At 35.5% G+C, this 17,994-nt stretch overlaps 1 protein-coding gene across 23 annotated transcripts in view; it reads left to right on the top strand.

Moving 5' to 3' along the window:
* Positions 1-17,994, top strand: part of CAP (Cbl-associated protein) — an 86,035-nt gene that overhangs the window by 42,920 nt on the left and 25,121 nt on the right. For 10 of the 23 annotated variants that reach the window (XM_070108232.1, XM_070108231.1, XM_070108233.1 and 7 more), the window contains 8 exons: positions 11,075-11,542; positions 11,903-11,998; positions 12,594-12,733; positions 12,916-12,988; positions 14,633-14,665; positions 15,335-15,500; positions 16,873-16,993; positions 17,626-17,658. In XM_070108232.1, coding sequence (XP_069964333.1) covers positions 11,075-11,542; positions 11,903-11,998; positions 12,594-12,733; positions 12,916-12,988; positions 14,633-14,665; positions 15,335-15,500; positions 16,873-16,993; positions 17,626-17,658 — 1,130 coding nt within the window. The remainder of the gene's footprint in view (positions 1-11,074; positions 11,543-11,902; positions 11,999-12,593; positions 12,734-12,915; positions 12,989-14,632; positions 14,666-15,334; positions 15,501-16,872; positions 16,994-17,625; positions 17,659-17,994) is intronic. The other 13 variants (XM_070108238.1, XM_070108225.1, XM_070108228.1 and 10 more) reach the window with 8 other exon arrangements.

Here is a 17,994-nt window from a genome sequence, read left to right as displayed (position 1 = left end):
CTTTTGCGCTTTCACACGCATTCCTTTGCGCGCTCCAAGTGCCAGAACCGTCGTTGCAAGTATTTACTACTATTCTTACTATTAGTTACTATTCTTAGTGTTTTCGGTTATCAAAGCTATTCACACGCTGCCAACTACGTTGATGCGCTTTCCGCCACCACCTGCTCCACACCCACAATGCTCGACTAGTTCGCTCCATAAGTACTCCGTTTGTTGTGTCTTAAATTTTCAATTTTTTTTTGTTTTATTGTGCACTTCAGCATTCGAATGTCTATTTGTTGGAAATTTATTACCGTTTATTTTTAGCGTTTCTTAATTAATCGCATTTGTAAGCGTTTTGTGTGCTTTGTGGTTTTTACGTGTATTTTTGTTGTTTCTGCTGTGGTTTCCATCACATTTCTCTTTCTCCTATTATAAGTGGTCTTTTGTGTTTTGAAAATTATTATGTAATTTACTAAAACGATCCAGTTGAATTTGCAAATGGCGAAAGAGTCACAGGTTCTTTTCAAGTTTACGATTTTCCATTATTAGCGATTAGCAAATATTCCGTTACAAAAATGTGTTCGAAAGAAATATTTTTGAAGTTCCCGCATTTTTTGTTTGTACTGCAGCATCTTTGCTGCCATCCGCTACATTTATTAAATATAAACAAGTTCTAAATTTATTGTATGACGCGCTGTTGATTTTTCCGTGGGCGTGTGTAGCGCGAGTTGATACAGTGTGTATTTTTACAAAAACAAACAATTGCAATCGGCGTAATTTTTGTTTTTGTATCACTTGCCCAAATACGAACTACGAACATCTATCTGGAAATCATTGACGGAGCCTCGTCAGTCATTAAATCGGAAGACACAGGCTTAAGAAGCACCTGTTCGATATGGGTATAGCCTCCTGTGCAAATTGACGTTTTTACGACATGGAGTCGATAATACCTGAGCACCTGATTCTAGACTGCATAGCAATCTGTAGACGCAAGTTGATCTATATATCCGATAGAAATCACATTGCTTAAATAGCGCCCAGCAGGTTCCTCATGCAAATTCATTAGAGTGCTGGGCCTTTGTGCTTACGAGTTTGGTCGTAGTGCAAGCCTAAATTCATATATATTCTAACAGGATGACGAACTTTCCATACTTACAGACTTTTTTGAAACCAAAAAAATCTATAATGGGAGCAAACTGAATTTTTACATTGAAAAATGAAAATCAGTAATTTATGCATCGGTGATGTACACTTTGAGTTTAACCATTTTAAACACAAAATTCAGTTAGTGAAGTGTAATACAATAATTGTAACCCTCTTGTAACGCTCTATCGATCTATATCTCAACCAATATCAAGTAGCGATCATCTCATCAGCTTAATCCCCGAGGATATTTCTGTATCTTCTTTCTTCTGATATGTATGTCTGTTCTTCTTCTCCAAAAACCCATTAGCCGTTCCAAGTTGGTTGAAAATTTGTAAATCCAACTATTTGTCGGGTAAAAAGTATAAACTTTTTTTCTTTAAAAAATATACATATAAATTCTTAACCGCAAAAACCACAACCACTTATTCATATCTTTACCGTCATCCTCACCAAAAATAAAATGTCGTACAAAGCTTACCCGCAACCACATCAAGGTTGTATGCGTCACTATTTATTTTTACTTAATTTTTTTATTATTATTTATTAATCTTCAAAAATTGTGGCATATTTTTACAATTAAGACCCACTGTGCGCCAACCTGTCACCATTTCTAACGCTACATATTGTCCAGCAGTTGTGGTTTTGGTGCTATTGGCAGAGCCAGCATTCAATTTAGCACACAATTTTATTTTTTTACGATTTTCTTTGCTTTGAATTTGTGTGTTTTCAGCACTTTTTTATATTTTTTAATTTTTTTTTTACACTATTTTCAAAACTGCCACCCGCTGGAAATGAACTGTCAGCATCTCATTGTTTGTCCGCTCTTATATGCCCCTTTTAAATCTTTAAACCAATCCATCAGCACATAATTCTGGTATTCAACTAAATTTATCATGTTTTTCGATGCCTCTTCTTTTTTTATTGTTTTCGTTTGCATTGGCGTCAACATATTAAAAAATCTTCTGGTAGTTTTACTGCTGCCACCGCTAAGCATCCCGAATGCGTGTTGTCGCTGGTAATCGTATTTTTATTGGCAGCGCCTGAATGATGAACGAATGGTGTGTGGGATGTTTATTCCATACACCCACACTCATACATACATAATATGTTCGTATGTATATGTGTCCTTTTTCTATGGCAAGTGTGCGTGCAAAATAACATCTAATTATATAGTCACTAATTTATGAACACGTGTGAATGATTTATTTATGAGTCAATATCGCACCGAATGTATGTTACAAACAAATTTACATATGCATTTCACAAGTAACACGCTCGGGGTGAGCACTTTTGGGCACCCTTCTAATAACGCTTTCAAAAATCTTCGGTCCAGGGCCATTGTCAGGTCTAAATGTGTGGGCGAAATTTCACAACAGCGCTGTGAATTAAAATTTTGACAATAATTTTCACTCAAGTTCATGTATGTAAATACCCATAAATACATAAATAATATGTTTTATATAGTTGTTGAAAGGTCGTAGTAATCGAAATTGATACACTTCAAAACCGATATGAATATTTTCGATTAACTATTGGGCGATTTGAAAATATATCCTGAACCAGAAGTAAAGATTTGAAGAGAATTGCTGCAGAACTCTATATTCGGGTAGAATTTAAAGTTGGTGCCCTCAATGAAACTACTTGTCTCCATTCAAGGCTTGGTACCTGATGGATTCCAATAATTCTATGTCGAGTTTGTGATAGAACTGGGAGTTCACAGAAAAAGTATAAAACCCTTTACTTATTTCTATCTTATATCTGCTTCGCTATGTTGTATTTGGTTATAGATTTTCATCCGTTCTGAGCTATTTGTTCATATAGTGTATGGAGCTTCCTATTGATCTTTCCTAGCGGGATCTTTCCTAGCGGGTTCCATACGTCGTCCAGAGAGGCTTATGACTTGACCAACTCTTTGGATTTTTCGTTGCTGAAAGTGTTCCTCTGAACGGGAACCCAAATTATGAACAAATGCAGAGACTTTTACTGCGGTGGATTGGCAGTTGCTAGAACTGACTTTTTTATGTTGAGACGCTTATGATTTTACCAACACTGCTAAACTTCACAAGAATAGCCGACTTTGATAATTTAGTGAGTGTTCCTTTGCCGTTCACTTACAAGAGTATGACGTCATTTAAGGTCTACAAAGGCTTGGCCTACATAACATAAAAATAGCATATATTTAAATAGAATAGGGAGCGATAAACCAGCAATTAAAACAATTATATTTAAGACCACCTCAGTTACCGCACCTGCCGCAGACTCTTTACTGAGATAAAAAGAAATAACTTGATAATGGTAATATCAGCTATTATATTTTAAAACCATAACATTATTATTATAAATACCTTTTTTTGGTTCTTTTCTCTCTTTCTCTTTTGTCGTAAATAAATTGATTTTTCGCTTACAACTCCATTAGCAAAACAACACCTATAATTACAACTACTTTTCTTTTTCATTTCAAAATTAATGATTTATTTATGTAATTACAACACACGAACATTGATCACTACCATCAATCATCTCTTTTATTCTCCACTTGCTTATCTTCCGCGAATTGGGTCATCGTAAACAAATCTCGGAAAGCGTTAGAAAATATCTATTTGCACGAATCTATGCTACGGAAAATCGATTTAAATTGCCGCACCTTATTAAAGGCCAAAAACAAGAACAAAGGTATTATGTTAGTAGCATAAGCATGAGATTCGCATAAAAAGCCGCAAAAGTGTACACGGATGTAGAGTGTAAGCGGATAGAGCGACTAAACTTAACGGGCGCTTTATTTCCCAATAAATTTCTATTTACTTTTATAACCATAGGGTTTTTGTAATTTTTTTTATTTGCCGCGTTTCATTATGTCTCACCATACGCTAAATAGTGTCCGTCGGCGCTTGTAGAAAATCAATAATACTTTTAGTGATTTTTTACGATGAGCGCCTAACTCTAGCCCACAAAGCTCACCATTCCACAACTTGGTAGACAGGCGGGCATTGAACGCGTCAACAAACAAATATGCGTGTGTATGTGTGTGCTAAAGCATAAATATGTGCCGCAACTCTATTGAGGTGGCGACTGGAGTTGTATTCAAGGCAGATTGACGCTAGTTAATTTCAATGCACCAATGGCGCTCCTTGTACGCGCCTAGTTTTGTTGTTGAGCGCTGAAATTTTACATTTATTTTTATTGTGATTTTGTTCCTATTTTAATGTTCTACACATAGTTTATTCGTATGTTTTTTATTTAACAAAAAAAAATTTTTTTTTTGTTTGATAATGCGAGTACTGCAAAATGAGCTGAATAAAAGCTTGTTTCCGATTGATTTGATTTGATTGACTGACTGCGACTGCCGTACGCCGCTAGCCACCTTGCTACCAACAGCCCAGCGCTCTGTGCCTCAAAGCGGGCGCGCGACTTTACAAATGGTATAGCGGTGGTGCGGCGCGGTTGAGTGCCTTGGAGCGGTCGCTTCCATTGTAAACTACTTGCTCACGTACTTGTGGGTGTGCGCTTGTATGCGCAAGTCTTACTGTGTACGCGCCCGCACATACCGGAAGCGCGTTCGATTGCTTCATGGCCCGCGGCGATGGCGCGCAACGTTCAAACAACCACCGCTAGACTATATAAAGCGCATAAGCGCACACCAGCGGAGCAAATATTTTAAAGAACCAATAATTAGACAATATGCGAATATGGACTACAAATCGACAATAATGAGATTTGTTCTTGTTGTTACTATTAGCTTAATTGTTGGCAGTTTATTATTACGTATGCATACAGGCGCGTATGTGCGGTTGTTTGCGCCGCTGTAGGGTGCGTCAGGGAGTCACAAAAATGCTGTCAATGCTCAAATTGTATTTGTGTACGCATATAGCGCGAACAAACGGACGGACGAACGTGGACGCGCACGATTGACTGATGCTTGACTGATCAGGTATTTCTTTTTTATTGTTTTCCATTTTTATATTTAAATGGCGAATTAAAAAAGAAATGGATTGAAATAAATTCCCGCAAAACAACAACAACAACAACAACAAAATTGAGAATAAAAAGTACGCTTGATTTGCATTGTTCGCCCCTGACGCGCTAATTCACTCAGCCGCTTAGTCAGTCAGTCACCGGTTGTCGCATTGCCATTTCGCTTTTGTAATTGATCGCCTTGTTCCTCAACTGGTACATGTAAGAGTTGTTGTCATTGCTGTTATTATTATTGTTGTCGTTGTTAGTGTTTTTGTTGTTGCTGCACTCATTTAACGCCACTCGAACTGGGTGTGTGCTTGCGTCGCATTGGAATCTACCGCGACAGCCTAGCCTGACCTACGCCCGTCCAACCGTCTGTCTGCGCGTACGCGCTGCGTTCATCCATCCGACCGTCTGTCCTTCCGTCCGAACGTCAAGCCATAGTCTATTCAACAAGGTAGTGATTTTGGCAGTGCATTCATTTTGCCTGCGGTGGGCATTTAGCTGCCTCAGCACAATACTACAGCGATAGCAGAAGCAGCAGCCGCCGCAGCCGCAGCCGTAACAACAACAAAATAGCGCTGGTGTTTTGCCTTCGCTTCGAAGCAGTCAACATTTTGGAGTGTTTACTTATGCGATGTCACGCAACATTCAGTCGACTCCAAACGCGCGCGGAGTCAGCCAGCAAAAACGCGAATCGTCGAGCAAATCTCTCAATTAAATATAAAAAAGCGACAATTTGCAAGTGAAAACGAAAAAACGCTTCCTTTTCACAAATATCCTGTGCATTTACAGAAAAAGGATATTGCCGCAGTGATAGCGGTGTAGTCGAAGTTTGTTATTCCAAGTATGTTCGAAAGTGTGTTAAGCCATGATTTAGTGTTTTGTGTTTGCAAGTGATTTTGTTAACATTAAGAGTGATTTGAAAGCGTAAAGGTTATTTGAAAGTGTGTATAGCTGATTTTTTCAAAACAAGTTTTGTGTTGGCTGACAATTCTTAATGCTGTTGTGGGTGACTTACAAATGTTGAAGTAGTTGTATGTGAGTAATAACATTTGAGTGGCGATGAGGGGTGTTGTGATTTAAAAAGTCTTGGGAATAATATTTCATTATATAATATGTGCAAGGAATATATCTACGAATATATAAAATAAAGCTAAAAATAATTATTTATTTATTTAATTACTACCATCTTCAGTGCAATTTATTTTCTAAAAGAAAACTCATAATTTTATTTATTTAAATGGATGTCACCATGGTCAAATCAATTTTTATACCTTTTGAAAATATCCCTTTTTGACATTTTTTTATCAGGTTCAGTTCCAGTAAGTCAAGGCTATCGAAACTCTAATACATTGAAAGTATTAGCAGGGACATAAACACCCTGTAACTGAGAAGTACTTTGTTTAACAAAGGGATGAACGATAACCCGTACGCAAAAGTTTCGGTTAGAATTGTCAACTGGGCCTTAAGAAGCTAATAAAAACTTTGACAGAAATCTCTGGTAGTGTTGTTGGGTAATTACCGGCGATTTAACCGGTATGTGGCTTGTAGGCTTATATAATATTACAACTTAATTAAATGTTTAAATAGGGTGAGACCATGAAGCATTTTTAATGGTCACCATGTCTATGCCACTGAAGCAAATGAACTGTTCAGGAAGAATCTTTATTTTTCCCCATGACTACATTTTGATAGTTTCTGGACCAATAATGAATCATATTATCGTAAAATGCTAAAGATTAGTTGTAATATTGGTAATATTATATTATTTTGTTTATAATATTTGTTACTAGAATATTAAAGCATAGTATTTTGGAAATTTGATCCGTATAGCTTTCAGTAATTCGATTCGGTATTCATATATATAGAACTAATGTTTAAGAGCCTCTAATTTCTGCTAAATATTATTACATATAATAATATATCTTATTATATTAATCATATCACGTTCCCAGCTAATTCTATGTTTAGTTTGTCATTGCGGCAAAGTCCGAAATTTAATTTACAAAAAAAACACAATTCGCATAATTTTGTAGTTTTTGTTTTGTATTAAGTTAACCGGATAAATAAAAACTACGATCGCGTACTATAGTATCATTATACCCCTGAAATAATTAAATTGAAATGCAAAGGTTTTTGCTTATCAAACGTTCCGTGGGCTATACGTTTGAAAAGTTTACTTTTGTTCAATTTACATTTTGTTGTAAAATTTAATTTCTTATGCTCAGACGGGGAAATCACGTTATACTATATCTAAACCGTCTTCTTATTGTAATTTTAAACACTAATTGCTCTCAATTTATGAAGCAATTAAATATTTGCTCACTTAGTGTAAAATTGCAACTCTGTGAGGTGTGTTTAATGAAGGAATTGTTATCAAAAACAAGAAAAAACTTTAACTTCGACTGCATTGAAGCTATAATACCCTTCACAGGTGCATTTATTATGGCTTGAAAGGGTATAAAAAGATCTTTATCATGAGTTTGATCGGTCAGTTTGAATGGCAGCTACATGCTATAGTTGTCCGATATCCGCCATACCGACAATGAGCAGCTTCTTGGGGAGAAAAGAACGTATGAAAATTCGCGTATATACAGAAGGACAAACCGACGGACATGGCTAAATCGTCTCAGCTCTTTCCGCTGATCATTTATACATATATATATTTTTGTTGGTTCTCCGACATTTCCTTCTGAGTGTGACAAACTTCGTGGCAAACTTAATATATCTTATTCAGGGTATTAAAATTACAAAAAATCGAATAAGCTTAATCCTTTAAAACCAAATAATGTCATTAAATTATATCAATCATATGGTTTTTGCCAAATCAGTTTATTCTTCTTTCTTTTTCTGGAATAGAAGAATAATAAATGACTACCAAGGATCTCTATATTCTAATTTCAAATATTCACCTTCCAATCTACACTTCACACCTTATTCACACTTCAAAATTAAATCTTTTCTGAATATTCATCTACCTCTGTTACTTATTGCAACATAGTTTTTATATACAAGTAATATTTGCTAAAAATAAAAAAGTTCCCTTTTACCACAACTTTTATTGATTAATAAAAAAAAAAGACAACAACAAAAATAAAATGAAACAACCAATATAATGTACCATATAAAAAGCAGAGCGGGTGCGCTGAGTCAACGTTGATGTGATGCTGATGAGAAATGAAGTGTCGCCACTTCCCTTGAGACAGTTTCTTTTTATATGCTTACAGCCAAGGAACCAGCGGTGTTGATGATGTCTCTGATGGCAGCCACCTTCACCGCGTTCGTTCACTTACAGGTGGCAGATAAATTAAGGAAAGCAAAAACCAAAACCAAAAAAAACATTTATGAAGGCGTCGAAATTTTATTAGATTCACTGCCGTTAAATGGACATGTCCATATACACACACACACACACACAAACACATCAAATATTATATATAAATATCAGCGCGAACGCTAGTAAATTTAGTGCTCTGTGCGTAGCTTTAGAGTCAAAAAGAAAAAAGTCGAAGTGAAAAACTAAAACTATATTGCGTTCAGCGATGGCTTTGAGACTGTAAATGATGTTGTACATCTCACTGTCTATATTCGTGTTCTTTTTGCCATTATTTTGTTCGGTTCCTTGGTAGCAGCCCCTAGTAGCGACGTGCGCCAAAACGGATGATTCATCCATCGCCGTTGGCCACTACTATTGGCCATTCATTTTTTGACTACTTGCCAAATGTGATGCTTTCGGATTGCATATATGTTGTTTTTGTTGCATGATTACCTCAGTGTTGCACGCAAATACTGAATTACCCTGTAAACAAAAGCGTGTCGAATGCAAAGAAGAAATGCCAAACAACTCTTTTTTTTGTTATTATTTACTCTTCTTATTAATCAAATTACTTTATTTCCGCCTCGAAATCCCACGATATTGAAATTTTTTCGATATTTGGCTGTTAATCATGATCTGTAGCGAATGTTTTCTTTTCGGACAAACATAAATAACTGGAAAGAATTTCGTTTTGCAGAAATTTCTGTTCTCATCTGCGGGTGATTTCAATTTAGCAGCATACCTTAACGGTTTACGTATGTAACTAAGTGTTTTTACAAGAATTTAAGTGAAGGCAAAGTGAGAATTCCAGATAGCAAACGTCACTCACCCGTCGATTTCGCTGCTGCTATGGAAAAATTCATTCATAGTTCAATATATACTAAATACATACCATATATATTCAGCTAAAAATAGTCTCTTCGTGTACGCTTTGCTTTAAATTTAGCTCTACACTGTTTAGAAAAATAATTAATTTAAGTTGATGCGGTATTTCAGGGGAAAAAACAGTAATGTTATAAGCTTTGCAATACTTCAGCGAAATTGAAATTGATAACAATAATAGTAGTGATCTAAGCATGTAAAATTATTTACTTTGCTGTATGGATGTTTCAATAAGTTTATTCTGGAGCATTAATCATAAAACATCTTTACTTCATCAGTATTTCACAACTGGAATCATTTTATAAATTAACGTAATATTATTATTTTTTGAGCTACCTCGAACAAAATATACTATGACGTTTGAAAGTACCTGCCGAGGTACAATTATTGTAAGAAAATATCATTGCCTTAGCATTTCATTTTTCACCATGTGAGAGCCACGCATTAGCCTAAGGGTTCGACAACCAACTGAACAACCGACTTTTTGCTTTGATCCCTCTTCTCACTGTCACTACTGGTTGTCATCTTCTCTACTACGGCACTGCAGTGAAATGTATTCGATGAATTTTTTTCGGACTAGTTCGCGTATGTACCGACAGACGGGCGATTCTGCTCGTCATGCTGATAATTTAAATATTTTATAGGGTCTCCGACGCTTCCTTCTGGATGTTGTTCGTTACAAATTCAATCCTTTGCACTCAAGACCTTTTTCGCTTGCGCGATCCAGCAACTCGAGACCATTTCCGCCGAATTAGGTCAACATTTTACTTAAAAAATATACACAAGTACAAAATTTTATTTGTTTATTCATTTAGATGCCAAAACCAACAAACTTTGAGTATTAGGCGCTGCAGCATCGCCGCTCGAGTTGACACTTCATATTGGCTGGGCTTATCGGCGCCGCTCGAGTGCAAAGTGTTAGCTACTTCTACACTCTTGATCGATCGAGTCTAATGCGTTCAGCATCTTGAAAATACTGTAGGTTAACAAAGTTCTGTCTTGCTAGACAAGACTTTTACGATCTTGTTGTCGATGTAATGTGTCCATCAAAATCATCTAACAGGAGGCCCAGGAAACGTGCTACTTCGACGGAGTCGGTCCATAGGTGGAGTGATGTTAGATGAGTTAGATTCATTGGGCATGCAAAGAGGTGTTTAGAGTTAAGCGGAGACTCATGGCACGTAAGGCATATATTTGGTATAACGGAGTCGATTCTAGATAGGAGGAGAATAGGTGTATATCCCACAACACTCTTCAAAAGGAAGTTGGGCAGTTTTCACTATATATTCGAAGCAACTCGAATTCTTCGGTTCAAGAACTTTGGTAATCTGAAATCAGACCATAGATCAGAGTGGGACTCAAATAAGAACCTAGTGTAACTAAAATACATTTTTTCGAACTCATTTTTCTTTTCTCATTACAATTTCCAAAAGTTCTTCAGAAATTATAAATAATATGAGGATTTCGAAATTGAACTTGTGCTCATTCAGATTTCACATGCCCTTTATATTTGTAACCTCATTATTTTCCGTTCCTTTCGAAATATATTTCTTAAAACCTTTTTGTCGCCATTGTCAACATAGCCTTTGTTATTCCTTCTTTACGAGTCGTTTCCGTGATCGCCGTTATCAAACTCATCAGGCTCATCCTTATCAATGTCACCCACATTTTGTTCAAACTCAAATCAAATGCGATTTCAATCAAAAGTTTTCTCTTTACTTCTCTCATACTCCTTATGAACATACGATTTTTGAATGCATATGTATTTGTTTGGACTATATGCACATTTAGGCATCTGGACACCCGGCACGCAAACACCCAACACATCCTTTACCAATTTGAACGACATACATCCGAAGGTCAGCACACCCACCCCACCGCCACCACCACTTCCAGCAAAAGGCGTCGGGCATACCGTTTGGACGCCACAGCCATCGCCGACTAGCGGTCGTAAAGAATTTCGTCCTGTGCGTTTCGAATCACCAACACTGCCACGTCGTTACGTCTCGCCGCAAACCAACGACGGTACTAGTCAAATACCGCCACCCTGGCGTCAAAGCGCCACAACCACTGACGGCGATAGCTCCTATGCAGCGCCCTCACCACGCTCCGCCTACAGTTACACGAATCTCAGTACGCCAACAACTACGATCGGCTCGGCTGGCAGCACGAACTACTGCGACTCCATACCATCTGAATCGTCATTGCTGAATCACGTGGGCACCGGTCCCAGCCAGAGTGTTGCGGATAAAATTAAAAGTATGGATGGTTAAAAATGTATCGCTATCACTTAACGGTTACATTAAATGTTGTTGTCGTTGTGCTGTTTTTGTGTGATTTCATTTCATATTTTGAGCATAAAGAGTGAATTGTGCCTACGAAATCGCCTCACTCACGAACATATCATACATAGTAGAATGTTTTTTGTGTTCGGCTGCATGTGCGAAATTGTGAAATTCAGACAATTTGTGTAAACAATTTACATTTGTTCAACTCTTTGGGGCTGGGTAACGTCTCGTGTTTTGGTCAATTTATAATTGTTGCAAATATTGTCTCGGGCACATTATAATGAAGTTCTCTCATCTCTAACCACATAACATTTTCTCACACCCTCTACAGCGTTCGAAAGATCAGCCTCTACATCGGCATTATACTCGCCGGCGGCGCGACGCCGACACGACACCGCTCAGCCATTTTACAAACCCAATGAAGTCAGTAAGTATTGCCAATATGATGATCGAAAGACACGGCGAACTCCGTTGCGTACTTATGGTGTTCGACTGTCTTCGTATTTTATACTAACGATCACTTTCACGACGACACTTGCACACTTTCTGGTGGCAAAGCAACTCTGTGTTTTATCTTTTTATGATTTCTATGATTTTTTGTGGGAACTTGTGGGATTTGAAAAGCGTCGGTAGCACCTGTTTTGTGTTTAAGTGAGATTTTTAAATAGGTGTATAATATATATATACAAATATTATCGCTTGTCGAGAAATAGTATTAGACCGAGTGTAAAAAGAGCGCAAATTTTTAGTGAAATAATATTTTATTTTTTTTTCAAGCAGAAAATTTTTCTAAAATAATTAGAGTGTGTACGTTGTGTTTTTGCATGTTATCTACTTTTTGTTATTGTTATTAAATGTCGTAACTTTTATCAATATCCATGTTGCCTAGTAATCTTACAAAATCTTATATGTTTTATTGGAAATTTTATTCCGAACCGAAATTCATACAAGCAATTGTATAAAAATATGAACTAATAGAAACTACAACAACAAATCCTCACTCTATAATACTGAATTTGCAGTTTTTAAAGTTAAACATGAGTACATGAGCGAACCGGAAACGGAGCACGATCGTCCAAGAAAAATGGCACAATTGGGTCGACGGCAGGTCGACGGCATCGGACCGGTTACCAACGATGGAATGCCCATCATATTGAGATCGGTAAAAAGCGCAAACTCATACACACATTACAAACAAATAAGCATATTAGATATTTATCGTATTGAAAAATTTCATTTTTTAACACTTCACAACAAATTCGAAACGATTCGAAACGCAACGATCGCTCATTTTCGATGTCTAATGGCGTATATGATGTGTTGTTATTCGGTCACGCGTCCCAGGAGGTGAAGGAGCCACATCAACATGAATGGTATAAACGACTCTATCAGACGATACACAAGCAGAAGAGCGGCGGTAATGAATATAAATTATTTAATCATTCGAAAATAATAAATTTTATCTGTAGTAGAGGTTAAGTAAATGAGGTTGTAATAGACCAGTGTCGATTTGTGTAGAAAAAAGCTAAGAGAAATTAAAGAATAATGAGTTTGATCTAGGTGTTAGATAGGTATATGCAATGGTTGTAGACCACTTTTTAAAAATATTATCGCATTAATCCAGAAATATGAACTTAGAAGCAATTGAATAGCATTATGAATAAAATTTACATTGAGCTTTAACGGTCTGAAGACATTACTCATCAAAACATTTTTTAAGGCTTTTTGCGCTTGCGTTCAAAATTTTATAAAAGCTGCAAATTAATTAGATTTCACTAAATTGAAATCTTATGAATAAATATACGCGGCAGTTACAATCGATAATTAATCGATGGCATTCACAAAACATCTTCAAAAAAAAATTTTTTGTTTGATTTTTGATTACAATAAAGCTTAAAGTTTTTAACAATATATTTAAAATTTTTCAATGTAATATTTGGTATTAGAAATTTGAAAAATATTTCTAAGTAAGATTTTCTGGATTAGAAATGAAAAAAATTTAATTAAAATATGAATTGAACTATTTTTTAATGCATTATTTGCAAACTTAATTATCATATAATGGTAATTGCGGACAGTGACACAATAAGAACAGTTTCTCAATTCCTCCACTTATAAATGTACGTATGTATTTGCCATACCAAAACTTAAAAGGTGGAAGTATTTCGAAACCTATTTCAGACGACCATCACTAAAAATTATCAGAAAAAAAATTTTAATAACCTTTATATTAAGTAAGGTAAAAGAACATCGTGATTTAAAAGTTACCGAAAAATTTATTTCGATTCAAAATGGTCATCACTAACCAAATACATACATATATCCCACTTTCATTTTTCTCCAACATTTATACAGTAATTGAGCTCTATGTGACGAATTTCTTGTTGTGCTGTCACAAACCAATTTTTTTGTTTAATCGAGCGGCACTAATTTATAGTAAATGAAGAAAATGTGCATAAAATTTATTGGCGTGCCATATTTAGTAGCATTTCCGCTCGTTTAACGGAAATGAAAATAGCAAGCGTATATAACTAGATGTGCACAAACTATATGAAAACGTATATCTGTACAAAGAAAATATTTCGTGGAACGTATGGCAGAACCAGCAATAGCCATTTAAATAGCGCAATCAGAGATCGAAATTAGAGAAATCTTAATTGCCATAGAAAATATCAAAAGAAAAAGTATTTTCATACAAAATAAAATTAATAAGTTAGGTAATTTATTCGCTTTTATATTTGTTTTTTTATTATTTCGAGCTTTCTAATTAATGACGACATTAAATAAAATTATTTAAGTATCTAAGATAAGTTAAAAAATCCTTTCACCAGTTTAACAACTACTACATAAATTACAATCAATAATTTCCTTTTTTATCGAATTTCGACTCGCTCATAATACGCGTTATGCTTTTCGGCTTTGACAATGCTTTCCCGCGTTTATACCATTCCCCGTTTTAATGCTCGCAACACAATACGCCGGCAACGCTGCTGCGCTCCGCAACGCAACGCATCGCAACTGCAATGCGTCCTTCTCGCGCCTACAACTACAACACTTACAGATGATTACGTGATACGCTACAAATGTCAAAGAGGTGATGAATTTTACGTTTACTTTTTAACAAGAAAATTAAAAGAACAACAAAAATGTAGTAAACTATAGAAATAGTTGTAGAAATTGCAAACGCGTCCATTGGACTATATGCTTCATTAGATATTTATACAACATTATACGTACATTTTTAGAACGCGTGTCTTGGAATGCTTGAAATGCTTTTTTAGAACCTTAACACAACTGTTATGCCTCATTGTCTAATTATATGTACATATATATGAGAGTATTAACTTAAGTAAGAGGTTTAACAATATTACCCATGAACCCGGTTATTTAGATTTATGTTATGTACCGAATACCCCTTATAATCAACATCTAGAATAAATAGTTGCATGCCTGATTCCTTGGGTAATTTTCTAGGAGTATTTTAAGAAACAATTCGCCACAATTACTAGTAAGCATTAGCACTGCATTTAAAATACTATTAACAACAATAACAATCCTAACAGCAAACAATATCTAGCATAAGTATACACCTCACTAAATTACACCTTTACTATTGGGAGGTTTTTGATACGCCGCTAATGCATCTAAATTATACTAAAAATGCGCTAAACGAAAAATAACAGAAAAATAAAATTGTAGTTCTTAGCTAAAAATTATTATTATTTCACATTTTTTTAAAGAATATTTTCGAATTTTACAACAGTTCGTCCACAATTGAAGTCGACCGGCTACCAATCAGAACCCGAGCCCAATTACGATTCCGACTACTCCACAGTAAAGTATCGAACATTAGATCGCCGACGTTTGCAATCGGTCTCATCGGCCACGAACGTTGCGAATCGCCACACGAATACATACCAGGACGATAAGTAAGTATTAGTCGTATGTAGGCTAAAGATAGCATATAATTGAAAATTAATAGAGGATAAATAATAAGATAGGTAGATAATAGATCAACTTTCATATAAATTGGAAAATAAGTTTTTTCTAATCCTCCGGCGTTCTAAGCTATCCAAGTGAGATCTTTGTTAGAACCGACCTTTTAACCTAACCTGACCTTCCTCTGATCTTGCGATTCGTAATAAACGCTTTTTGTGAATTATCTACTTGTATTCTCAATAAAGTTGACTCCGTTTTTCGCATGTCCGATACCGATTCAGTTTTATTTGGATTAACAGCTAAGCCGCTTCTTTCCGTTCAGATAGCTACCACATTGAGGTATCTGGGAATTTCCATTTAACCATAACAGCAGCATCCTCTGCATAGGCTATGATCCGATAGCCTCGTCCGTCGAGTCATTTACCACTAAGACGCAAAGTAAAGGAGACAGAACCCCATCTATTGTCACTTCATAGTGCACACACGCTGCTCCACTACGACAGTTCTGTCACAGAAAAGATGCTTGAGATTTAATTCGACATCAAACCTCTCCAGAGTACTAATAAGCGCTTCCGCCTACAAATCAAGGCAGCGTTACATTCTCTATACAAATTTTTCAGATTGAATATCTAATGCTATAGATAGAGATAGAGCTGTCATAGCATATAAATATGCTAGCAGAAAAGCTTGTGTTCCCTTTTTGACTGGGTTGCCGTTCACATACCTATATGAATAAAATTCATACTGTTGGAAAGGAAAAGGCGTGCAGAAATGCACAAAGTTATTTTTTGGCATGTAGGGGAACACAGGTAAAAATTCAAATTTAGCGACTACAACAACTACAAGCGCGGTGGCGCATTTAATTGATTGGTGTTATTTCTCCTTTGCGCTTAACACAGTCGTATACAGAAGTACATTTCGTCACTGTTCTGTATCAGTAGCAAATACATACATATATCCGATTATTTACGGCGGATTTGTGGTTGCGATTTTTTTCCACTTTTAATTGTGTTTTGACTTTTCATGTTACACCACTAAATTCTGTTACAATTACATTTCAAATATTGTTTGTGAAAACAAAAAACATATCGCCTACCGAACATACAAATTTTGTTCAAATTCTTCAATAAAATTTAAATACTATTAACATTGTTAAAAAATTGTATTTTCTAATGGTCGAATTACGATAACTGGCGACCTTAGTCAAGATAAAGACGCTATGACACATTTAGCTGTGAAGGGGTTATAGCTTCGGTGCAGCCCAAGTTAACGTGTTTTCTTGTTATCATTTTAAAAATTAATAATTATAATAATTTTCAAAAATCACATCAATTAATATTTCTTATGTTATACCACTTTCAGATTATATGGTACTATGCCAAATCCGATTAAATCGGAACAAAACACGTATAAAAATCAACCTGGACGCATTGAAGACTACGTAACGGGACGTTCATCAGTCTCAGAGAAGGAACGCAAAGAGGTATAAATATAAAAGAGCGAACAACTCGTTGCATAGAAAAAATTTTTTACAACCTATTGAAATCAATAAAAAGTAAATTCAACAGCAATTATCAAATGTCAACCAGGTTAATGCAAAGTAATGCAATCTAATTGCTGCGAGTAATCATACGTTCCACTTTAAGATCACACACACTACGTACACTATGTACGTGCATTTATTTGTATTCTACGCTATTCACTTTCACTTGCCGTTAACACTCGAATACTTATGCGATCAAATACATAACCAAACACCAACATATCCACATCAACACCTACGCTCAGTTATTAACGCTTTTAACCACATACATACATATACGATTATACGTGTTTCTATTTGCATAACAGTTATTTATAACGTAAATATTATTTACCTTGTCCGTGAATTTCGATTACGTTCGCTGTACAATACTCATACGTGTATAACAGTACTTATCACGTTTCCAGCCGATTATCGTCAAGGTTGCTGCAGTCGAAAACAGCAACTACAAATCTACTTAGTCCTATATACATATGTATAAACTTTTGTATTCTAATGCAGCTATTTTTGTGTTTTTAATTTTTTATTTATTATTTCATTTAACTAAATCTATTTTATTCCACGTTTTCTAGTGGTGGGACGAAGTGATGGACATCTTTAACGGGGTATGCATCACCTTTTTGATTAAATTTTAACTATTATTTGATACGAGTATAAAGATTGATAAATATGAGTTATGATCATATGATTGAAAAGCCATTAGATGATATGAATAATGTTTAGTTTAGTGTTATTTTGGTTGTGGGAATATTTTTTTTTTTTGATAATGAGGGCGTAGAAGGCTGAACACAGAGTAGTTTAGGTATTATGTTCAGTTAAACATAAAAATATATCTGGTTTTTAGTAACGGTACTGCATGTATTAATGATTATTTAGGCAAATATTTATCCTAGAAAAATGGGAAGTACTTTTACAAGAAAATTTTAGCAATAGCTTTTGCC

Source organism: Bactrocera oleae, chromosome 4, assembly GCF_042242935.1.
Source record: "Bactrocera oleae isolate idBacOlea1 chromosome 4, idBacOlea1, whole genome shotgun sequence".
NCBI lineage: Eukaryota > Metazoa > Arthropoda > Insecta > Diptera > Tephritidae > Bactrocera > Bactrocera oleae.
This window is presented reverse-complemented; position numbering and strand designations above follow the sequence as displayed.